The sequence below is a fragment of the Tinamus guttatus genome, unplaced genomic scaffold (assembly GCF_059628265.1).
Source record: "Tinamus guttatus ecotype Peru unplaced genomic scaffold, ASM5962826v1 Tinamus_guttatus_pri_ptg000459l, whole genome shotgun sequence".
Lineage (NCBI taxonomy): Eukaryota > Metazoa > Chordata > Aves > Tinamiformes > Tinamidae > Tinamus > Tinamus guttatus.
The window spans coordinates 3,635,843-3,661,364 of NW_028288993.1; the positions used below are offsets into that span (position 1 = coordinate 3,635,843).

At 41.5% G+C, this 25,522-nt stretch overlaps 1 protein-coding gene across 1 annotated transcript; it reads right to left on the bottom strand.

Moving 5' to 3' along the window:
• Window positions 1-295: 295 nt before the first annotated feature.
• Window positions 296-18,225, bottom strand: YPEL1 (yippee like 1). The gene is made up of 5 exons (XM_088532330.1): window positions 18,143-18,225; window positions 14,567-14,849; window positions 4,858-4,901; window positions 3,200-3,308; window positions 296-1,259 (listed from the first exon to the last, which is right to left on the bottom strand). The coding sequence occupies exons 2-5, from the start codon at window positions 14,681-14,683 to the stop codon at window positions 1,170-1,172; spliced, it is 360 nt and encodes a 119-aa protein (XP_088388456.1). The 5' UTR covers window positions 14,684-14,849; window positions 18,143-18,225; the 3' UTR covers window positions 296-1,169.
• Between the last annotated feature and the right edge of the window lie 7,297 nt (window positions 18,226-25,522).

The following is a 25,522-nucleotide window of genomic DNA, read 5'->3' on the forward strand; positions in this document are numbered from 1 at the left end:
CCCCCATGTTTTAAAAACTACCTTGCTTTCTATTTTATGAAAAAAGCAGCAAACTTCTCTCCTCTTATTACCCTCCCCCCTTTTTTTCCTACAGATACTATATTAATTTTCATCTCATAGGCTCTGGCCATGTCTCACAAAAATAAACATTTTTGTTCAAATATAGCAAAAGCAGAATACTTCAACAAGTTTTTTTTTTTGATATCAACCTCTTTGTCCAGTGCATTAGGGCTATACAGCTACATGGAACCAGCCATAAAACTTAAGCAATGCACAAGTCCCTGTCCCTGGCAAAGGTACAGTACCAAAACTTTTCTATTTAAATACACCGACTAGTTTTTCTTCTCCAAAATAGAAGATGCATACAATTTTGTGCCATTTGATCTTGCAAGCTATATTTTTATAGATTTCTTCCGTATCCAGCAAACTCTTTAGGTAATGTTTTGGTCTTAACTGAATATATTCTACAGCATTATTGATTTAAAATCCATCTAAGATATTTCATTAAGATACTGAGCCATCAGCAAATCCCTTCCTAACAAAACCTCTGCTAATTTCAGTCAGTGCAATTGAAATGTTTTTAAAGTGAGCACTGTACCTTTAACCAACTCACCTACAAGATGTACACAGGTTGTGGTACACAAATTTTTAAAAAATAAATGAATAATTACAATACTGCATCCCTTTCACTGCCAAATACATCAGAAATTGCTACATATAAAAAAAGCACCCCATCCTATACATTCTTTAGGACTGCTCAGACACAGAACTTCTACAGGATTGGAGTGTAGGTGTTTAGGCAAGAAGCATGCACAGCAGAAGGTAGCATTAAAGGCATAGGTCAGAGATAGATGCTAACCAGTAAAATCTGTTTTCAATTAGTGAACTGTTTCTCTAGAGTGTGAGAGAGTTTAGAAAAAGGTCATCCAAAATGTTCCAAAACAACCGTTCACACAATAATACACATACAAAAAGAGGGAACTTACACAAGGAGAGAAGGCAAACATGGCCTGAAATAGCCACTTACACTACACTACTCATGTGTGAGGTTTCAGAGTTCAGTGATATTCTCAGGGCCACTTTAGCCAAGATCTTCCTTCACTTTGCGTTAGTCCTTATAAAGCAGGTTCCACAGAATATTGTCCAAACTGAAGGAAAAACGGTATGATTCACTCCCAGCCATTGTCCTTTATCATGTGGGCAAGTTCAATGATAAATTTTCCTTCTTTGTATTTCTGGCTGCTCTCAAAAGCATGTTCCTGGAAAGAAGAAGAAAAAAAAGTCAAGATACTGAAATAAGTTGGGGAAATTAAGTATTTTAAACATCAAATGTGCATTAAAAACTAGATACACTGGCATCTACATTTTTGGAGCTGTTTGCATTACACACAGTCCACAATATCAAATACAAAAATTATATATGCATTATTATATACAGTTCACCTAAATATTTTTCTAACTACCCCAGGAAGTCTTTAGAGTGCCCAACAACATAATTAGGATGAAGTGAGATGCACATTTCTCTGGAAAACAATAATTAACTTGGTATGTTTCTTCTGATTCAAAGTCTGTGCATCAGTTTGTTTATACACTATGAAACACAGATTTGCTGAGACAAATCTCCCCTAGGGAAATTTCGACCTTGGCTGCATTTTTCACCCTTCCTTTGCATTTATTTCAACAGATCTTCAAGTCGCATCCTAAAAAAGTACATCTTCAAGTCACAATGGAATGCCAGTTATTAGCAACAACCACTAAAACACTGAACATCTTTACCCCTTCTCTTCATTACTACTAAAAGCAGAGACCTCACGACGTAGCCAGATTAAAAGCACTAACCCAAGTGGACGAGTCCCTGTATGATCCTCAACTCCCAAAACGACTACTCAGCTTCTCCCATTCTGCACCTTGACAGGGAACCTTACCCCCTGTCCCCGAGTGAATGGGAAACCTCCTCAAATTGCTTTACAATTTCTTTCAGAGATCTCTGTCTAAAAAAAATAAGTTTCTCTGACATCTTGATAGAAAAATCTATGGTCATCTTGTACCAAGCCATACACCACCAGAAATGGGCCAGCAAGTCCCAAAGGGAGAGGTAAGAATAGATCTTTTCTAGCTGTTGGCAGCCTGTTGTACATGAGGTCACAACAATGTCAAAACAACAAGTGCTCTTGGGGCACTGTGCAGACAGGATGTTTTTTCTTATGCTGTCTCCTATGCTGCACTTAATTCAGGGTTTTGCTAGAGACAGACTAGAAAATATCCTTCTTCTGTACTGAAAATGAAATACCTGAAGTTACTTATTTAATCTCTTAGAAGTAAACAGAAACAAAACCCATTTGTGACTTCAGTCCTTCACTTTCTTCAGTATGTTTCACCATTGCACTAATAAAGCCTTTTGCTATCAAAGCAGCAAACATTCCAGCTAACATCATTTATTGGTTATACTGAATCAGAGGTTGGGGAAAGAGAGAGGAAGAAGAGGTTTGAGGAGGAAGTTGGGGTAAGTTTCTCACAACCAGACCAGACCTACGGTATAGCACATCTAGCTTTATATCTTTCCACGCTCTATCACTGTTTTTTAATCAAAGGATAGGAAATAGAGAGCATTCAGTGTTTCCTTATTGCCAAAGATAAGGAAAATAAGGGAAACTTTCTTGGAAGCTCTCCTCTATCCTCAGAGGGAATGTGTCAGGCCTCCTTCCTTGGAGATCCTAAACCGCACCAAAGCAATGAAAATCCTGTGCATCAAATGAGGAATTCAGCACTTTAAAGCATCAAACTTGCAACATGGTGGTATAGACAACTTCTTAAACCAAACTCACATCAGCTGTAAGCAGGAAAAAAAAAAGGGTTCAATACAATTTATCATAATTTGTATTTTTCATATATGAACCAACTTGCAGAAACAAGAAAATTAAAACCCATCCAGGCAGGTTTTTTCCTTCCAGTTCAGTGTAGGTGGTTGGTAGCATTCCAAAAAGGTACTATTGAAAAAGTACTAGGTATCTGTAATAGAACATATAGCTTGTGCTGGCTTTGCTATCTGTACAACATTCCAGTAGATTTAATGGAACTAAACTATACTACTGAATGTCTGGCAGATGGAAAAGCACCAGACCTAACATCAGCCAACGCAGCCGTAACACCTAACCTGCCCTGATAAAGCACTTATCAAAACGTTGGGTCTATTGCTTACATATTTCCATCCAAGAGTGGTTTTACAGTTTTCACAATAGATATCTGCTACAGCATGTAAACCTGTCAGAAGGACTCGCTCCTCTGCTGGACCACAGCCCACATTTACCCTGCAGAAAAGAGAAGCATTTCTACGTTAACCACATAAGAATGCTTTCTTTTTAACCTCTCACCCACCTTTCCTCCGGAAGACAAAAACTAGTTAAAAATGTCATACATAACACAAGTAGATATATAAAAATTACACATCTGCCTTGTTCAACACTTTAAAATAGCTTCTGGTTTTGCACTGACCTGAGGAACAAGAAAAAAAGTTTCATTCCAATTTCACTTTTTAATAAATTACTGTACAGTACGCCGTTAGAGAGGGTTACTCACTCCCATCTGGGAGTGGGACATGTTAAGTATTTGTGGGACATGTTAAGTATTTAAACTTCCAGAGAACAGAATACTAAGCAATAATTTTTAAAAAAGGGGGGAAAAAAGCTTAATTTAGAACCAATTTGAATATAGCAGCAAGGAAATACCCGCATAAATATTTCTTTACCACAGATTAGCAGACAATGACACGATGAACAAATAGTAAATATAAAAACAAACTATCCCATGAAATAGTGTCACGATATTTTTTCCTGACTAAGAGCCTACACAGGATAGATCAGACAAGACTAAACAAAGTTTGTTGACAGCATTGTAACAACAACACTTGGCAACTTTTGATGTTGTACTACCAGATTCTTAGTACTACAACTGTACCAGAAGTCTCAAGTGTCCACTGAGCTATAAAAAGAACATATAAATATATTTTTATATATAAAGTATATATAAATGGAATTTCAAGGATGGATTTACAATAAAGTCTTTTACAGTTCCATTATCCCGCTCTATAAATATAAATGACTTATAAGTCATTTAACTGCATTTCTTTTTCCAAATACTGTAACACAATAAATTGATTAAAAATAAAGACAAAAATGTAATTCAATATATCAGAAACTTAAAATACATCCTTTTGCTAAATGCAAAATGCAATACATCCTTTTGCTTAATGTCCATTTGCTAAATACATTTAGCAAATGTATTCAAACAGAGAGACTTGTACAGCACGTGCCTAAAACTGCAAATATTAGGCTTGATTAGATCAGAAATCTTTTGCCTCTAGTAGGTTTGCAGTAGTCAAGGTCATTTACGAAGTACTAATTGTAATGTAATGTTAACCTGTAAAGTGATCTAAACATTTCACTGAAAAAGTATCCTTTAGACTAGAGCAAAGTTGTCCAAATAAAATTCACAGTCACACAATGGGCTTTGAATTCTACAATATATCCTAGTGGCACCTCCTGATGAAGACTTGGCATTATACACATGGAATTTTACCCTCTCCCAAATTTTCATCCATTATCAGAATTGCTCAAGAAATATGACATGTTATGTGAGTTATTTAAAACCAACTCAGTAGCTTTTTAATAACTATGGATAGTGAGTAAAGACATAGTTTAGAAAAACAAGGCAAAGCACAGCTTTTGTACTAATTCCCTGCTGTTTTCCACTTTTGAAGCACACCAAAAAGTCATACTCAGTTGGCAGTGCCCATAACTGCAATATATATATATATAAATATATACACACACACACACACAGAATTAAAGAGGTACTTACACAGAATTAAAGAGGTAGGCTCGTCCCTGGCTTCCCTGAAAGGACTGCATGAAAAAGAAGAGTACACTTGTTAAATTCCAGAAGGGTATGTTACTATGCATAGAAACTTGACACAAATATAACTGATTTCAGTTGAACTACTGGAAGTTAGAAGTTTATATGTATTATTTATAGCAAGGCCTCACTGGTATCAGTTTTCAGACTGATATTTTAGCAACTGTTGTTAAATATTCTCACTCAAAATAACTGACATCGAAAATGCAAACAAAACATTCTTTTTCCCTACCACTCTCAAAGATATCAGCTTTCATTTTCCTAGGACATCTTTCATGCTAATTAAAATAATCTATTCTTAAAATCAGCTCAGAAGAGTTATTTCCAACTTCTTTCCCCTCCCGCAGTACACAAAAGGGTGGTGTTTTTTTTGTGTTTTTTTTTTTTTTTCCCCCATTTCATTGCATTATTTGAGATAAGAGCAACAATATTCTGGACTGAGTATAAAATTCTAACTCCCTATTAAGGGAATCTTTCTGATCAATTTAAGATCAGCTTGACTTTAATAAAATGACTGTTACCATCAAGTGCTTAAGACAGCCATATGTTTCAAAATCTCTCACATCCTTGCTAGATTATGGACAAAAGAAGATAGCTGGACTTTGTTGGCTGCATCTAAATTAATGTTTCAGCCCAGAGCAAGGGCACAGTTTTGAAGTAAAAGCCGTAATCAATCCCATTCACTGCAGGTTGCTTTGGTTTGCAGAGCAGCTTCAGTGCAAAATCTTTGTTCCTTCTGCATTGAATGAAAGTAGCAACTTTTCTGATATGCGCAGTGAGAACTCCCCACGCTAATGAAGCCCCAGGAGCCTCAATCTGCCTGGTCCTTCAGGCAGCCTTGAGCCACAAACACGTTGGCAACACTCGTGGGCAGCCCAGAGCCAGGCTCGGGACACGCTTGGAGTGTTTGGACTCCACTGTTTTGATCTATTGATTTGTTCCTTCTGGATCGAGTTACTTGCCAATTTTACATGGCTATTATTTGCCATTCAAACCAGGTCACATTTAAATCAACATTTCTTATACCTCTCTGCAGCACTGCACCTACAAAGACCTCTATGCTTTTCTCCTAGTTTCAAGAACATTAACCATCTTCCCCATGCTGAAGACAAAGTGCAGCTGTTTTACCAATCCCTGAAGTTCTAGTATTGAAGATCAAAGACCAACTTATCAACACGGAATATTTGGGGAAAAAGAACCTCACCTTGAATATCTCTGAATGGTTTTAGAAACATTAGGCATGAAACCACAGGGAGATGTACCCTCTGCAATGGATTCTTTTTCTGAATAGTTATATTTGGAGTTATATAAAGTAAAGTCACTTGGCATCAAGACATACGTTTTGCCAGTCTAATTATTAGCAACGTAAGACCTATATAACTGTCATATCAACTTAATTAGAATACAATTTTTTTTAAAGCTGTCAATGGGAAACACGACTATAAATTAACACTTGTTGTTCAGCACTAGCTGAATTATATACTCCACAGAAGCACGTTAAAAGAAAAACCATGACAAGAAACTGCTGTAACCACCACCAGTGGCACAGTAGTTGCATCCAACCTTTAACTACTCAAAATCTCACCTTGAGCTTAACAGCTTACAGTATTACCACTTTTATCCTATCAGTCATTTCAAATAATTATTAAAATTTTGCTCAGAGTATTTCCCCATCTACAGCAAAGAGAAAAGGCACTTTCCCTACTATCCAGCACTGCAAGTGCTTTTTGCACAAGGCAAGGAAGAAGATGAGCTGTGCAGGACAGTGAAAGCCAAGACTTGGGCTGCTGCTGACCCTGAAAGGAGAGATGCAGCTGAGCACTGTCCTCACAGCTGTGCCAGAACGTAACCCCTGCACCTTCCTCAACCTACCCGGGGGGAACCCACCAACTCCGTTCTCTCCTCAGACACCTGAAAGCACCTCGCAACACCAGCAGAATGGTAAGAAACTACAGTCTGGAGCTTCTAAATTAGAGCCCTGGCTCAGTACAGAAACAGAGAACACAAAGATGAAGGCAAAAACTGAATTAAGACAACTATAGTTGCCAACACCCCCACCTCTCCATTCCCCCCCCCCAAAAAAAAACAAAGAAAACTCTTCACAAGTCCTTTTATTCATGAAATACTAAAATTCAGTGTCACATGGGTGAAATTGATAAAACTTTCAGAGTGTTTTATAACAGCTATCAGCATTGGTTGCCTAACAGCATTAAACTTGGACATCTCCTGTGATGGACACTTAAACTGAAGGACAACTACTCATTTATTAACATGATTGTAAATTCTTTTTTTACATTAAACAAGTTGAAAAACATGTTTTAAATTGCGCTTTAAATGTTTTTTTTTCATACTCTCCTGTTAAACTAATCACATGCTTCATCTCACAGCACAGCAACTAGTTTACATGCGACTGCACCTATCAGTCAGCTTATGGCATAAGCTGATTTGTTTTGCCCAGTCAAATCAACTTTATCATATAAATAATATCCTATTCACATCACATTCCCATTCATATGAAAATCACACTATAAAAATTGCTCCAATGCAAGTTTCTTTCTCAAAGATGAAAGAGAAGTCAATATTCTGTATGAAGTCTCACCGTATTTTGACCAAAAGCATCACTACTTCCCTCTCTACTGGAAATAGATCCTCTGATTCCTAGCACTGCATTTGCCTTTTTCCATGGCTGTATCAGAGACATTACTTCCATTATTTTCCAATTCTGCATGGCATGTGGGGCAGAACACTGATTAACACGTAGGGCTCCATCAACTAACAGGCATAAAAAACATTCACCGCACTCTCGTTCCTCACCCTCTGTGTTGCAGGATTCCGTGATGCTGATAGGAGCTTTAAGATGCTGACAGGTTACACTCCTTGTGTGTCAGCTCCTCAAGGAGTATTTTAAATCACAGTGCCAAGAACTAACAGGCACAACTGTTCAAACGAGTCTCAAGACAAACTGCACTTCCACACAGTACTGCCTATGCAAATACAAAACTTTAATGGCAAAATTCTTCAATGCTTCCAAGACTGTAAGCAGATACATAAGCAATTATAATTAAAACATAGCTTACTATTGTATCTATTGATGTAACTGTGAATCCTCAGTATGCATTTAACCCAGTAAAAGCATAAGAAATTAGAGGGAATGGTGAACAAGAGAAATTAGAGGGAATGGTGAACAAGGGTTATAAGTTATGACTCATAGCAACCTTTTCACTTAGCCGTTCTGCAATTCACTAGTTAAACCAATATTCTCAATTAGAACATAAACATCCTTTAAGACTGTTTTTGATGGTTCTCAATTAATAATATGGAATAGGTTTACAAGTATTTTTTTCCAAAGAAAATCCACATCATTGACTAACCACTATAGTAGAAGCATATCAACAAAGATCTATGAGATCTTAGTATATCCATAAGTTTATCAATATATATTACAGTTGTATATATATTACAGTAAAGGAACTTAAAATGTTTCACTTAAACAATAGCATATACCTGCAAAATTATATATGAACTGTACTTCCAAGATTTCCTGTAACACCAGAATTAGCTTTTTTAACTAAGGAGAAAATGAAATGTCCTTTAAGCAGAATATATTTCCTGTCTTAATAGATAGCTAAGGGCATGTGTGGGAGAAGGAAAATACTAAAAAGCTTATAATGTAATTAATTATTCCCTACAGATGGGAAGTATTAGAGATAGGAGGGGTGACTGCAGAACATGATCCATGGAAGAAGTCCACAGAAACTACCAGCTTAGCAAGTACTAAGGGGATCACAGAATGCTGAAGGTTGGAAGGGACCTCTCGAGGTCACCTAGTCCAGCCCCCTGCACACGCAGGGTCACCTGGAGCACATGGCACAGGACTGCGTCCAAGCGGGTTTTGAAGATCTCCAGAGAAGGAGACTCCACAACCTCTCTGGTGAGAGACGTTATTGCAAGTCCAAATGACGTTTAGAGACCAAACCTAAGCACAACTCGCAAGCTGTTCACTAGCAATGAAAAATAACTTTAGAGAACAACAGTGAAAGAAGTCTGTGCTTGCTTTCAAGTTTCCTTTACAAATTAGGAAAAATCACTTTGAATTAGCAGTGTGAACAAATATGCAATGCAAAGATATGATTCTGTAATACTTTCAGACAACAGTATTCTTAGGGGCAGCATCTTAAAAGTTAATTCAGAAACACATACAAATGCTCTGATGTCTTAAATTATCTTCTGAATAAAATGCATTAGAGACAGTGAACATCTCTTGGCTCTCTTAAGATCAGGAAAATAAATTAAAAAAATCATTGGCTGCTACTTATGTTGAATTTATCCAGAAAAGAAGATTTATCCCATCTGTTGTTACTGCTCTCAAGATCTTTTGCAAGCCAGTAGATCTAGCTCCTTTAATACAGCAAGATCCAACTCCTTTGCACAGCAGAGAACTAGAGATAGTGGCGTGCAGCTGCTTCTTAAGCAAATCCTAGATGATTCCAAGACAAATCAACATCAGGAAAAAAAAAAAAAAAGAGAGAATACCTGTTCATTAGTTTTTCTACTGATTTTTATGAAGAATCCTAACATTCCATAAGCAGAAAACAACTCTAAAAAGATGAATCCAAGAAACTGCATGGCTGCAGGTTTGGGAAATTATATTTCCAGAAGTAAAAACTTTGTCAGGCAGGACAAGTTATCTTGAGCTATACAGCATCTTGAATGCATTTCAGAAGTAATTATGTCAAAACACCCAAAGAACAGAACCTTCCCTTGTGCTCTCCAGCTCCTTTAGGCTCTCCAATCTCCTACTGGATACTTTCCAAAGATTACTTTCTCTTCTAAAAACTAGAATCTTCTGATAGAAGAGAAAAACAACAATAAAAAGACAAACTCGCCAAACTAGGAGCTTATTAGAAAAGAAAGTTATCACCTGAACATTTATAAAGTTGGACACATTTTCAAAATTTCTAGTAGGAGATAAAAATGTTTTTCAAGTGCACAATACACAATAGGCCAAATTCTCTCTTCGAGTATTCTTTGGCTAAAGCTAGATTACCAAATTGGATCAAGCTAAGAACTGCACATTTACTTAAAAGACAATAAACCCATGAAAAGGCACTTGAACTCATCAGTTAAACAACAGTAGACAACAACAACAGACTTGCTAAATAAGGCTAAAATTGTTTTGGCATCTACTTAGCCAAAGACTTTTTCTTCTCATCAACAATCAAAGCAAGGGTACTAAATGCCTCGGAGAATTAAACTTAATCACCAAGATTGCTGTTTTATCCAAAGGTGCAAGGGTTTCCCAGCAAAGTCAATGACAGTTACATATACCCTGCAGCAGAACTTGTTCCTGAAATTATTTACACACCTAGTCTTGCCTGTGGCTTACACAGGCCTTTTCCTCTGCTCAGACGTACTTTGCAATGAATGATAGAGAAGAAAGTGACAGTATTTACACAGATGACTATATACATAATCCAGATTTTTCTCCATCTTTAGCATTAAGGCACACTGTAAAATGATTCAAGCAGTTTCAGTAAAAGACTGTCTACTGCAATATATCCATTAGCTTCCACAGTTTCTATTATAGTAATTTGTTGGCTCTTGTCTCCATTTCTTCATGATTGGAAAACAACTTGAACAACACTGTTTTGCATCTTCTTAAGATTTCTAACAGTTTTTAAAAATATATATTCTAATATTCTAAGAATTAAATGAACCAGTTCAGAAAAACTAACTTGAGCTTTCACATCTGTTACTAGTTAATTCAGTACAGTACATTAAACAGCAGATTAATCTACTTCTGAAATTAAGGAGGTAGATCAGGACTAGGGTTAGAAAGCACCTAGTTAGTTGCACGACTGCTCACTCAGCAGAAGTTAGAACTGATGCTCTCCAAGCAATACTTTGCTAGTTATCATCACATATGTCTACCATTTATGACCAAATCAGAAGATTTTTCAAATTAAGTTTAAAACAAAAATAGAATTGCTTTAAAAGCTACATATATGCACCATTTTGTCTATAAATGGCAGCCTCCCCCAAGCTGAGTCCCCCAGAACAGAAAATATTCAAGGTTATAGAGGAAAAAAACTATTTAGTGAACAAATCCTCTACTAATCATTAGAATCCAAGGGGGTTTCAACACTAAACAGCCTTTTGTTCTTGGAAAAAATAAAAACTATGCATGAAAGCGAATTCCCTTGCTTGTGCTGGCACCACATATAATAATGCCCTAGTAACTCATGCTCTTATTTCTAAGCCATTCCTAAAAATCTTAGTTGTCATTTCACTATCAGCATATGAAAACTTACAGGTAGAAAAAGAGAAAGATGAGTTTCATGATTGATTTTGAAGCAAGGAAGATACTGTGCTGTTCATTTTATTCTGTTCTGTAAAAGGTGAATTGTGTGCAGTCATCCTTGCCAGGTGATTGCTATCAAGGGTTCTCCAAAGCAAGAGTTGTAATTTATACTGAAGTCTAATAAATTGAAGTCCTGAATCAGATGGAAGATTGACAAGAGAATGTGGGTCTCTGCTTTTTATACCACACCCAACCCTTAAGAGAAATACCACCCATCTCTTTGCACAACCTCTATTTTCATTTTCACCTTACAGGGTTAAGCATAACAAATGCTTATGCCTGAAAGTGCATTAGAAAGGTAGGTGTAGCTGCTTTAACTTCAGGAACTACAATTTAAGGTACTTTTATCAGATATAAGAAAGCCACACATCTGGGAAACAAGCCAACAAAAAGCCCACAAATGCAGAAATTTTAGCCAATTTTCAAACCCATTTGCCTTGTTTCTGCTGAAGAGTATTTGTAGAGCTAGGGGTTTTGGAGGTGGCAGTTAAAAACACAGACACAGTGTAGCCAAAAATTATGCTCACTAAGTGCAGAGGCAGGGAGAAGTTAGACTGAGCAGAATGATTTTCTGCTCCATCCCTAAATCCAAGGCTGCACAGAAACTATGCAGCACAAAGCAGAGGATGACACTTGACATATCTCAACAGTACTGAGATGAGAGGCTGCTTCAAGCATTCTTTTCAAAGAATTTTAGAGCTTATACAGTTAACTTGCTCTTCTTGAAATGGTTGCAGGTATTTTTGTTGCAGCTAGGGAGTCCAATATGGTAACTGGACTTCAGAGCTAGTTAATATGAAGTATCCACATCACTAACTTACCCACACCGATCCTGTTATAAGGTAGCAGGGAGGGTAAAGCACTTAGTGGTGCTCAAAAGGGCACTTGAGAGAACTTTGGGAAAAAAAGTTCTCATGAAGAAACAGTTGAGTTATTCACTGTTAGCACTCTTTGAAGTCTAAGGGGGATTCTCCAGTTGCAGGAAGCCTAGGATATTAGACAAGTTTTTAAAATAAAAAAAATAATTGTTCGCCTAGAAATTAAGTAAATCAACACTTATTTTCTCCCAGCTTTCCCTCACTAAAAAAAGCAGTGTTTGCTGTTAATCCTACAAGATAAAGCTGGGTAAAGCTGGCTATCTCAGTTGTTTCCATTAAAAGAACTTTTCCAATGGAGGAATATACAAGTTTTTTTTTTTTTTAAGCCTATATTCCACAAACAAGTACAATAGATAAACAATTTTAAGTTTTACAAACATACAAAAGAAATACCTTACATTAAGTCTTAATCCCAAACAGACTGGCAACTGACCAGTCTTCTGTGAAAATAAGTTTTTTTTTTTTTTTTTTTTAAAAAAAAAAAAGGTGCTTTAAGTCAAATAAGCAGATGGTCAGCCTGAAAACACAGAAACACTTGTAGTTTGATTCATATTCAGTCCACAGTGGAATTGATTGGAGCCGGGATTAAGGCTGAAACATTCCCAAATACTTGCCTAATAGTCTTACAAACCACTCACAAAAAATATTGTTGTTTACTCAACATATTTTTAAGGAGTGTCCCATATATTCTGCAGCCTCTCCCTCAAAAAAAAATTAAACCATTTGAAGTTATTTTTAAAGCTGTAATATGAGCATGTAATTCACTTTAAAGTGATATGCAAAAGATTCTTCTGACCGAGATTGCAGAGGCCATGGAACATGTGGGTCGGTACCATGTGGGTACTGACACAGCTTAGTTGCAGGGCATGAAAAGTTGACTGAGAGAAGAGTTGCATACTAAGTATGTGTGCAGGATTATATTTTCTTGATAAGTCTATATAACCTTTAAGAAACCCCTCTGCAAAATTTCTTGTATTCTTTCTGTATGCGGTATCAATTCCTACAACCAGGTTCAGGAAAAAATGTGAATAATGAAGTTACAGTTCCTTGTAATTTATAATCAAGTGTAGTAAGAAAGGTCATCTCCAATACAGATATTTTTAAATAGAGACTAAAACAAATGAAATCTAAGCATTACTACCACAAGTTTTTCGTTTTTAATGAGATTAATAAATACGAATAGTCACTAAAGAAAAGGGCATTTTTTAGTTTAATACAAATAAAAAGTATTACACGATAAAGTTTCCACATCATTTTGTGTGTGTAGCCAGATAACTGCTTTGCATTTAATGAGTTAGCTTCCAATTCCATGCAGTGAGAGTACTTCATACATATGCTAAATTGAGGGAAAGAAGCATTTAGGGAAAGGGAGAAGATCTGAAAGATCAGTAACACAAGAAAAATTGTATAGTAGCAGAACATGTTTTCCCATAACCCTCTGGTGGATCAACAAGCAAATTTGCTTTCCTCCTTGCCCAAGGAAAATCTGAACTCAGAAGCAACAGCCTTCCCACTCTCTTCAGCATTCAAAAAGAATTATCTCAGTAATGTGCTGAAGACAAGCGAGCAGAAGCAACAGGCAGCAATGAAGGTAGTTCTAGAAATGGTTTAGCACTAACATTTTTATTCAGCAAAATAAGCTTACAGAAAGCACTTTCAGAGATAAAAAAGCAGCATGAGGAATGATGGAAATGTTTTCTCCAGGACATAGTTAAGAGCAAATCCATCAGGAACATATTTTAAAACAACGAATGAACAAGTCTGTCAAGTACTTATCCCAAGCTTCAAGTTTTCTACATATTTCATACATCACAAATCTTGGTTTCTTCCAACAGGTAAGACAGACAGGCCCAGCCTGTTTCAACAATAAACACTTCCTCTAAGTAAGTTTCTGTTTCAAGAATCCACACTTCCTCTAAGCTTAGACAGTCTAGCTCTTCTGAGCATCTCTCACACTAATATTATTTACTTTTGTCATAAAATGATTCAAAGAATGTGTTGACAGACTTCACAATATCAGGAAGGCATTCTGGAAACAGCTTTATGAGCTTCAGAGTCAACAATAATCTTTACCTAGAATAACCTTTATCAGAATGACTTCTCCACCTTAACCTCTGTATTTTCTTCCGATAGTTTTCCATAGCAGATTCCTGAGATCTCATCTTTCATTTATTACCTACCTGGAAATAGGTGAAGATTGTGAATATTAGATCAGTCTTTATGACACTTTCAGGAGTTCCTGGAAGATATCCATTTCTCAGTACACAATGCCTATGATCCAAGAATGAACCCAGAGAAGATTCTTTGCATCAGATTTGCAACCCTTATCTACAGGGAGCATTGATACAATGACAACCATTTTGGTTAAAAAAAAAAAAAAAAAATCACTCATGAGGTCTCTAAACAAACCACTTGCCTTAGAGATCAATTCATCGTGATTGGCTAGATGGGCTCTGCAGTGGATGCAGCTGTAGGTTCGATGACAGTTCGGCAGGTAAGCCTGGAACGTTTTTGACTTTGTCATTTTTACCATCTCTGCTGCTGGCTCCTCACTCAGCTCAGGGCTGGCACTTGAAGAATTACAACTTTGCTGAACACGCTGACAAAAGAAACACTGGAAAATGCAAGCAAAAGCCGTCGTTGTTCTGGAGTGTGTGTGGCACTTTCCACACGGACGACAGAAGAGAAACAGTCACAACCTGTAGGTGAACAGAGCAGAACAGTTAGCAGCTTTACAGCAAAGCCGGGATTAACTTGTTATTCAACTGTTTTAGATGCAAACTGAAGTGTTATTTGGGGCACGTTTGGCTACACTACAGTCCTCCTGTTTCTGTGAAGCTGCTTGGTTCAAGTTGTTTCACACAGAAACAGTTCTGTCCCATTAGTAGGTTCAAGTCAGTCAGGTTTCTAATGAAGAAGATTCAAACAATTCCTCTCCAAACAAACATTCCACAAGGTACCAGGTACACTGCCTTAGGACACCCCCACACAAAGTACTACACATTTAAAATAGAAGCTTATCAGTTACAGCAGAAAGGCAGGGCACTGGAGCATTACTTGTCTGGGAAATTCTACAGGTCAGTTCCAGTAGAAAGATTTTCTGACCAACAATAACCATTTACATCTCATTTTCAGCAAGAGATCTTGCTCTATCGCATTTGCCTAAGTCCTCCCCTTCTTTCTAGGGTCCTCCCCTTCTTTCAAGCTCAGCAGAATTGCGCCTTTAAGCACAGGCCTTTTAACTAGTGTCCTGATCAGAGCTAATCAGATACTTCTTCACTCTATCAAAATAGTGTCAATGGTTTCTACTGAAATCAGTCAATAAAAGTTTAATCCTACACACAGGATGCACACCTGCATTCTTAATCCCCAGAGCACCTTTAAGAGAGACTACATGCGTAAACAAGAACCACCACACCTTGCAGCTATGCTGGAAAGCCAACCCTTCAAAGTTTGCCTGCCTGAGAACTATAGATTTTCACTAGTCTTACTAAATATCTACTGATCTGTTAAAAGCCACCAGTAACCACGCTACAGCAAGCCAATGAGCAACCCAAACATGAAGCCTGCCCAGTCACTTATGTCACGAGCTATCAGGTGACCAAGAGTAGGTCAATAGCACAAGCACTGAAATGAGAGCCAATATAAAGAATTTACAGTGTCTCAATCCAGCTAGAGTGAGCTGGCAAAACACTTATCACACTTGTAAACTGTCTACAATGTAGCAATAAACTTTTCCAGCAATAGGGTACAAATAATGCAGAGAAGAGAATGAAAGCTATTTAATTGAAAGTTGGTCGTTTCTAGGAACAGTCACTGGGCTTCAAAAGAAACCTTAAAAAGTTGTGTTTGGCATGTCTAACGTAGACTTCAAAAAGGGTTTTGGAATCCTCAGCTTATGGTAACAGTGCGGGGGAAATACTCAGAAATTAAGTACCACAAGAATTTAACGACAATTGTAAAGGCAGCGATGAGCACCAAGACATGTGGCAGAATACGTGCAGGCAAGAAGCAAAGCAGCAAAGGGAGCAAGTTGCTTCCCACAGCACAAATCTACAAGTCAAAAATGACTGGGCTTTTGCAAGTCAGGGAAAGGGAAAACAGATCTGATAACACTAACATACTTGAAATATTAACCCAGTTAACATGGGCAACAGAACTTAATGATTAACAAAGTCACATAAACACATATTAAGCTATTTGAAGCAACAGAAGCATAATAAGAGTACTATGATAACCGCAAAGGGAGCAGTGTTTGGAAAGTAAACAGCTTTTGTAGAACAACAAAATTTTCCTTTCTTCAAGAACAGGGCAATTCTAAGTGTTTTCAGACATTGTAATGAACAGAATACATAACTTATGTTAAAATGCAAGCTTCAAAGCACGAAACATTTTCTGCTTGCAATCAGAGCAATAGTAACGCTGAGTACGCCCAGTTTCACTCCTGCTGCAAGCAGTATTAGTTTCTGCAGTTCCTGCTCAGGATTCAGTGGAAAGCAGGATATCTTGCAAGATCCGAGGCAGCTACTTATTATTTATACTCAGACAATAGCATAGTTTGTGTCTTAGTCATGGAAGTCACAGGGAGCTTTCCTGAACACCCAATTCTAAAGAAACAGCATAATTAACTGTAGGAACAAGCTGCTCTATAGCCATTTTTAAACTAGTGCCCAGACAGTTTTGGATGACTTAAGATTGGTCCCCATCAGGCTAGAAGAAACTAACTGCATCCACCACAGACTCGCAAAGCCATTAAAAAAAAAAAAAAGGAAAAATGTAATTGCAGTTTAAAACCATGCCATTAACACTATACCTGTAAAAAATAAAAAATAATAATAAAAAATCACGCACACCACCACCACCCACACAAAAACCCCACAGCTCCCGACACAGCCATGAAACAGACGGGCTCCAGGAGCCGCCGTTTGCTGAGCGCCCCGGCCGGGAGCGCCCCGGTTTGCGGGCCGGGAGCTGCGGGCCCCGGGGCTGCCCGAGGCGGCGGCGGCGCCGCCACAGCCTGCGGGCCGCGGCGTGACGTCACGGGGCGTGGCCGCGCGGCGCAGCCAATGGCGCGGCGGGGGCGGGGCGCGGCCCCGGATGTGTAAACAAACAGCGCGGGAGCGTGGCGGGCGCCCCCCGCGCCGCGCGGAGCCTCCGCGGGAGCGGGCGCGGAGCGGAGCCGGGGGCGGCTCCCCGCTGGGCACGGCGGCTCCGGCACCGCCGCTGGGAGACAGCCGTGCCAGGCGCAGCAGCTGGCGGAGGGGAACAAAAGCAAGCGAGCCCGCCGCCAAGAACGCGGCCTCCAAGTACTCCCTGGCTCAAAATAAATACGTGTATATTAAATCATACAAGCAGTCTTCGCTGGGCTCCAAAACGCGAGACGAAGCCTTTAGGCTCGATTCGCCGCGATGATGACTTGAGCCAACCCTGCCGAAGTTCCTCCGGGTGCGGGCCGAGCGGCGTTTTCAGGCAGCGCAAGTACAAGCGCAAGCACGAGGCAGAGAGCGAGCTGCCGGCGGGGCCCGCCGCACCCCGCGCAACCCGCCGCCAAAGGGAAGCACCGCGCGCGGCCGCCCAAACCCCGACGGACGCTCCCGGCTCCGGTCCCGGCAGAGCCCGCCCGCGGGAAGGGGGAGCGGGGGAACCCACCGGGCTGAGCTCATCTTCCCCCCCTCGCTTATGTAAACCCTCCCCGCCCGCCCTGTAACGAGGAGGCTACGAGCAGGCAGCGCTGCCGTCATTGCCAGGCGCTATAAATAGAGCCGGGCCCTCCTCCCGGCGGCAAAGTTGCCTTCGCGCTCCCCCCGCTCCCTTCCCGCCCCCCTCCGCACGCAGGAAACCGCGGCCGGGGCCGCGGCACGGGGCTGCCTCCCTCCCTGCCCCCCCTTAAAGAAAAAAAAAAAAAAAAAAAAGAGGAAAAAGAGGGGGAAAAAACCCAAACAGACCCAAACAAAGCAGAAGGGCCGGCTCCCTGCGCGCGCCGCGTACTCACCGCTGCGCTGGCTCCGCGGCCCGGGCTCCGTGCGCTGGCGCAGCCCCCGGTCCCTCTCCCTCGGGGGGCAAAGGCGGGATAAAGAGGGGGGGAAGGACAAAAACAAAACAGGGGGGAAAAAGAAAAAAAAGAAAAAAAAAGGAATAATCAGGTTCGCGGTGCCGGCGGCGCAGGGGGCTCGGCGCTCGGGGAGGGCGCTAGCAGCACCCGCCGCTCATCCCCGCGCCGGGCCGGCCCCGGCTGCGCGCGCGCTCGCATCCAACGGAGGGGGAAGCGGGGGGAGAAAGAAAAATAACGGGGGGAGCGGCGAGTTCCGCGGCCTCGCAAGCGCCTCGCTGGCGGCAGCGCGGTCATACGCGGGGCCGGGAGGCGCTGCCCTGGGGGCCGCGGGGCGGCCGGGACATGGTGCCGCGGCCGCTGCCGCCGCCTTTGTTTTGTTTTCCTGGGGCTCGCTGGCTGCGGCGCCCGTTAAACCTGCTCCGAGCGGCGGGCGTAGCCAATCCCGGCCCGCGCGCGCGCCCCGCGCCCGCCCCGTCGCCCCGGGACCGCCCCGCCGGGGCGGGGGAAGCGGCGGCGGCCGTTGCCGAGCGCGCGCAGCGCCCCGCGGCCTCCCGCCTCGGCGCAACCCGCCTTTGTGAGGGCCGCGGAGCGCGCGCGGGGCCTTTGTTGTGCGCCGCACCCCAACGTTTCTCCGCGGACCGTTGCGCGGTTCCCCCGCCCCGCTCTCGGTGCCCGCAGGGCGGCGAGGCGGGAAGCGGCGGCCGCGCTGAGGCGGCGGGGGCGGCCGCGCGCGAGGCCTGGCCCCGAGGGGGGACACGAAGCGCGACGCGGGGGCCGCTCCGCCTCGGGGCCGCGCGTCCCGCCTGCAGCCCCGCGTGTTCCCGCAGGGGTTTGGGGTTGAAAGCGGGGTAATAAGCGGTGGGAGGTGGCACGGGCTTTTGTTGGATGCCAAAACACGTTTGTCTTATTTCTCCGCTGAGAGTATGGGGGAGAAAAAGATCTGATAAAGTTCACCACTGCAGAAAAAAAAATCATTAAGAAATAATGGCCCGTTGGAGGTTGGAGATAAGTAAAAGTAGGTCACTGAGAGCACTTTTGCATCTGGAAAGGGAGTTTGGGGTAAAGTCTCTTACTTATGAAGAAAAAAAATGGTGTAAAGGTATAAAAACGCAGTATGGAAGACTTAGGGCCCCAGAACATTAATGTAGACTCGTTATTCTGAATATTCTGCATATTCTGAAGCATGCATGGACTGTAAGCACTGGGCTCATTTTCCTTTGAAAAATAAAAGCTTGCTCCTGTTTTTCCACAGGCAAAGAGTAGAATCAGGAGCAGCAGACTGAGGAGGGGCTCATTTCTACCTTGGAGAAGGGCGTTTTTGTCATGCTACATAATACAGCATCAATAAATAGATTTCTTCACCTCTCTCTTCTTGTCAGTACTGACATATCTCTTCCATTCCCCTTATTAATTTTTTTTTGACCCAAGGGGCTTTGGTTCTTTGTAGAATCAATCTTATTAGAGAAACAGAATCCATTACATTTCATCTAGTGGCTGTAATTTATAAATCATGTGCTAGATTTTATTCTGCATATCTGATTTTTCATATATGTGTAATTCATGCAGCTGTGTGTTCTTTTTGTTATAAGCTTCCATTTAATGCTGAATTAATGGCCATTATTGAGCAATAGTAATAGTAAAATAAATAAATGATAATTTTAAAGTCACATTTGCACAGGGAAACTGCCATCTGTTAGAGCGTTTCCAGTAGGGTTTTTATCCTAGTGAACTTTCCCATCATTTCCCTGTGTCCCTGTGTTATTGGTAACTAGTGTTGCAGAGAGGACAAAGTTTATTTAGCTGTCTTACTTAGCTACACTCAGGGTGCACCCAACTAAGCTTCCTAAGCTAGTTGCCTTGGGTGAGTTGCATGAGGTGTGATATGGAAAATGTATGTGAAATGGAGTGGAGAAAGAGGCAGGGATGCGGCATAATTTAGGAAAGAAGTTGCATTGTATCTGACCCAGAGAGTACATAAATCCCCTGTTTCATTTTAAATAAGTCTCATCTAGTAAAATATTATCCCACAAACAGCTTTTGCAGATTCTGGACACGCTATTTCTTATGCTTCGTTTTGAAAGGCCTATTACTAAGGTCTGTTAACGAGGCAGATTTCTTGTTTCTCCAGGGAAGGAGCCCTGGCCAGCTGGGCGGCTGCTGTGATCTGCTGTGGCTGATCTACCCCTTCCCTTCAGCCAGCTGCCAAAGGGGTTCTGGTCCGGTTGTTTAGCGGCTACCCCTGCACGGTTGGTTCAGAAGCCTCTGTGCGAGCCTTTTAACAACACTGAGCGCTTACAATGTATTTTACAGGTTTGGCGCTGCGGTATGTTCGCCATAGGTCCCACTTTTGCCCTCTTCTTGTGGCTTGGGAAAGAGGCACATGGAGGAATTAGGGGCAGGTCACCCAGAGCGAGCAGGCTGGCCGCGGACGCAGTCCCCTCCGACGCTCGGGCCTTGGAGCCCGTGCACGGGCTGCAAGGTGCTGGGAGCGCAGTCTGACTGCTTCTGCCACCCGTAGCTTGGAGATACTCTGCCACCGAAAAAGGATTATTGCCATTAATGGCTTTTACTGGGACAGGGAGGTCTCCCTCATTCCCACACCTACTTAAAAGGACTGGAAGGGGAATAGTCAGTCTACATAAGCCATGACTGACACCTTGTCGGTTTGCTGAAATGGGTGGCAAAGCTCCCAGCACAATATGCAGGCCCTGAACTTCAAAGGCAACGATGTCACGTGTGAGCAGTCCCCACCAGTGACCATCACTTCAAAGGGTCCAGATTTAGCAATGAGACAAGCACCTCTCCCACTCCCAAGTCTGGCTGACGCTCCAGTCCAATAGTGATTCAAAGCTGGGCGTGCAGATACTGAATCACTAGCGCTGTTTAATGTGATTTCCTGCAGATGTGAATGCAAGTATCTGTTTTCCCTCCCCTGTTTACCTCAAGGCACTCCGTGATCTTCATTTAGGTGCTAGGAACTGAGCATATTACACAGAAACGAGAATCACATGAGTAATAAAAAATAGCAGCAGCCCAACCCTGAATATAGAAGTGGCTCTCCTTTTGAGTGATGACATGATGGACAAGGAGGAGAAGAAAGTGTCAGTCACTCGGCGGGGACAGCAAAGGATCCTGAAGGCAGAACAATGTTTCCATTATTTCAACACAAGCTCTCTTCTCCACTGAAAGATCCAAATGACAAGGACACTAAGGGTTTCTGTCTCTTTGCTATTTGTTTCCCTAGTAACAAATACACAAGCTGCACTGTTAGAATACCATCTTTTTCTCCTTTTTTTTTTTTTTTGAGATAAAGACATGTCTAAGGATGCATTCAGTGTTTTCAGTAGCAGGTTAAGGTTGCTTTTACAAATGAACCTCTGATACAGCATTATGTACTTGCAAGTAGGGTTTGTAGTTCCCTGAGGTGCTGAAACAAAACAAGAAGTGTGTGTGGGGGGGAAGAGACGACATGCTCGAGTCTGAATGTCCACACTGTTTGGTTTATAAGCTCCTCAGGGTAGAGCCTCCCTCTTGCAGACACTCTGGTCTGCAAAGCAGGTGTCCAGCTGTCACTACCAACCCATGGGAGGTGTCCCAACTGTCCACAGCCATATCATCATCAATAAAGTGTGCGGCATTTTAATTATAAATACTGATTGTAACAGCCCCAAAACTCTTGCCTATATTTAGTTGTGGGCTCTGCATCATGAAACTTCTGTTAAAATGTAGTTTTATAGTAGCAGGGGGTTTTATTTTTTTCTTCGGATTCTAATCAGCAAAGAAGGATGTAGTCTGTAGTTCTGGAATTTGCTCGGTTGTGTTAGTTGGAGAGAGGGCACACAACCCTTACGTGTCCTCGTGGTTTAGCGCTAAAGAAATAGAACTGGGAGGTGAATTGTATCCTGAAACACAAAAAATCTAAAACAAGGTTTAAACTAAAAACAGAACAGTAAAGGCAGAAAGGAGCATTGAAGGCAACTAACCTGGAAAAAGCCCAGTATCAGGATTTTCCCCTCCTTTGCTTTCTTAGGATATATTAAGAAGTCCCAAAAGTTTGGAGACTTGATTTTTTTTTCTTAAGTCTTTTTTTTTTTTTTTAGCAAAAAGTAACTTCTTTCCTGAATGTTTGCCATAAGTGTGAGTTTGGCAGTGAGAACAAGGCGTTTGCCCTTCTCTTCCCGGTTATTTAGTTCTCCCAGGAACACAACGCCCCCGTTTCTGGTGACGTGGCAGCAATGGGTTAAGGAGCAGACTGATTTACACTGATTGTTGTAAAAGGAGTTTTTCTTTAAGACAAGTATGATCGGACAGCTGATTCTTCCTTATAATCTCCAGTGGAATTTCAGTATTGCTTTTCCCACTTCAAGAACATGATTATTTTCCTATTCCCACTTTCCTTTCTAAGCAACCAGATTTGCAAAGCCTAGAGAGGAAATCTTGAAGAGTCTGTTACCTTCTCTGAATTACAAAATATCATTTCATATTAAAAAAAAAAATCTGCTTGGCATCTCTCACCTAAGTGATAGCACCATCTTTACTAATTTACTAGATACATATACCAAAGTATGTCTAATAGCTTAAGTAGGGTTTAGATTTGAAAATCACTGATGATTAAGTAAATATAGACAAAATGAACTTCTGGGAAGAGATAATATGCTAACTGGTTTAATGAAAATGTTAAACCATCCCACAAACCCAGTCTTAGATATGCCTTTAGCCAATGACAGCTTATACAAAGCCAAGAAAGGTTAATTCTGTCGCCATTATCCGGCAGCCTCACTGCAGCTGTTTTAATATAATTAGCTGCTTGCAGAAACAATGTTAGAGAGAGCAAATGAGGGCTACAGGAGATGTTTAACTCCTGCCTTTTCTATAAACAGTATCATTATGCAGATCGTGTGTTATGCAAACACAGCCCTTCTTAAGCCGAGAAGGTGGAGGTGTGAGTGGCCTGTTCATACGTGATGAAGACTTTGCTACTGACAACATTGTTATACAGGGAAAGCAAATCTAAAGTTACCTGACTTACTGTAAAAATATTTTCTGTTTGTTAATGTTTTCTCTTGAACTGATCCAGACCTACTGGACAAGTCTAAACCTAGGCTGTGTCCAAGAAGTGTCTCTTAAAATGACCAAATGACCAACGGTTCATCTGAATTTCTTCAGAATTTAATCAGAATACATATTTTCTTAGTGAAGGTAAAGCTGTACACTATAAAAACACACTCACACATATATACATATATATTTTTATATTTTAGGAGGTTTGACATCCTGGGGTAACTAGCCTGCCGTTGACAAGGCAGAGCGCAACAGGTCAGGACATGGAGTTATTCTCTAGAGCTAGAAGGAAGTTATATTTTATCAAAGAGCTTGGTCTTTTTCCTAGTGTAGAGGAAAAATCTGTACAAAGGACAGTTTGATGGCTGTAGGATGACTGTACAAAGTAAAAGGCAATGTTGGCCAAGGAGTTGTTCTTATGGGGAGAAAAACAAAAATAAAAGCTTTTATTGCAATTAATATGAGTATGGCCTAGCTTTGGGGCTGAAACTGATGAGGAGAAAAGCAGCAGCAAGAAAACAAATGTTCTGTAACTGCCCGAACACAGAACCATTCTGGATAACCTGATATCGCAGGCAGAGCTGACTGACAAATTCCTCCTGAATAACCTTTTGTTTAGAAAGTGTCTCAAAAGTCTGACAGAGGCAGCGTTCGCACAGGAACCCTCCTGCTCACGGGGTTTTTACTCCACTGACCTCGCTGTGGTGGCTGCTAGAGCTGCTTTTGCTGCCTGATCCACCTGATCCCGTTGGATTAACCCAAATGCCTTATTTGTCATTGTTCTTTTTTCTTTTTTCTCCCCTATATATTTCCTTCTTTTCCTCAACCGACTTCTTTTCATAAACCTCCAGAGAATACAATTGAGTCCAAATCTAGCTGAGTTTACAGATTCAGGAAAGATGCATCACTGATTTTTAATTTTCCTGATCAGAGCCGCAGAAGTTTCATGTGGGACAGAATGATTTATACACCAATTATATATCCTAACTTCCAAATCTTTCTGTCTTTTGCTTTTGCCAGTGCCATCTCAGTAATGAGAAGGGAATAATCCTCCCAAAGCTGCTGATGCTGCAGAGACAGTGACACTGAATAGCACGGAAGAGTTTCTTCAAGTTGGGCCCGATATTGCACTGGCTCCACCTCGTGGCTGAACCTGAAGGGACTGTCTGGTCATGGGTCTGATCCTTGACTTGTTGCCATCGTCCTTGCAGAAATGCTGATGAACAGATGCGTACACTTCCTTTATAACCTCTAAAACAAACGCGTTGGCCGTTTCTGGCACCAGGCGGTAGCGAGCGCAGCTAAAGGCAGCTCAGCGCGGCGAGCGGAGCGGCTTCCCCGTGCGGAGCCGGGGTCGATTCCACGGGAGAGCAGCCCCGGCCGGGCACCGCGCGGGCACGGACCCGTCCACGCTTTCTAACTCCAGCCTGCAGTAACGCTGCTGTTCAAGACTGAGCTTCATGCAGGGCTGGTAAAGCGACCTTCTCTTAGCTTAACTCCGGGTCTATGTTTGTGTTTTGGGAGAAAGCTTATCCACAATTCTTTGCTTTAGCTATTTATTTTTTCAGAAGCTTACCAGTATCAGGAGTCACTGAGCGCACAGCCCCACAAGCCTCCTGTTCATATCCCAGTTATGGAAGTTCATATTTTGGAGCACAACCACCACGTATTTTTTTTCCGATTGCAGAAGAGGCTCCTGGCACCTTTCGGCGTTGGCAGCAGGAGGGCACTGCTGACCCAGTCCGTCAGGTTTGCTCTGTTGCAGATCAGCATGTGCATTATTGGCCAGATCCTCTGATGGTTACATTAGAAATTACATTCACCTCTCTTTAAAAATCTTATCAGAAATACAGAACTGTAGCGATAAAGAGAAAACAACTTGTGTTTCCAGAAGCAGGCACAGAGCGGGTTGCTGGCCACGTAACAGGACTGGACTAGCTGTCACATGCACTTTGTGAGCCCTAGTATCAAAGACCAATGCCCTGATCCATACGATACGGAAACAAAAGTGCCTGTTCCCAAGGTGTAGCCAGACCCGAGCAAAATATGCCTGACTATAATAGTCTGTCCTTATTAGTCACGTTCAGCATCCACAATATCCAAAAGCAGGTGAGAAAGCAGTCTGGCCTTGCAGTGCTATTGCCAAGCTGCAGCATATTCTCTATGCAGAATCACGTTTTACATCCCCTGCGGACGTGCTCCCAAATCCCTGAACGTCCATCCACATCCGCAGGGAGCGGCACGGGATGAGTTAAGAGC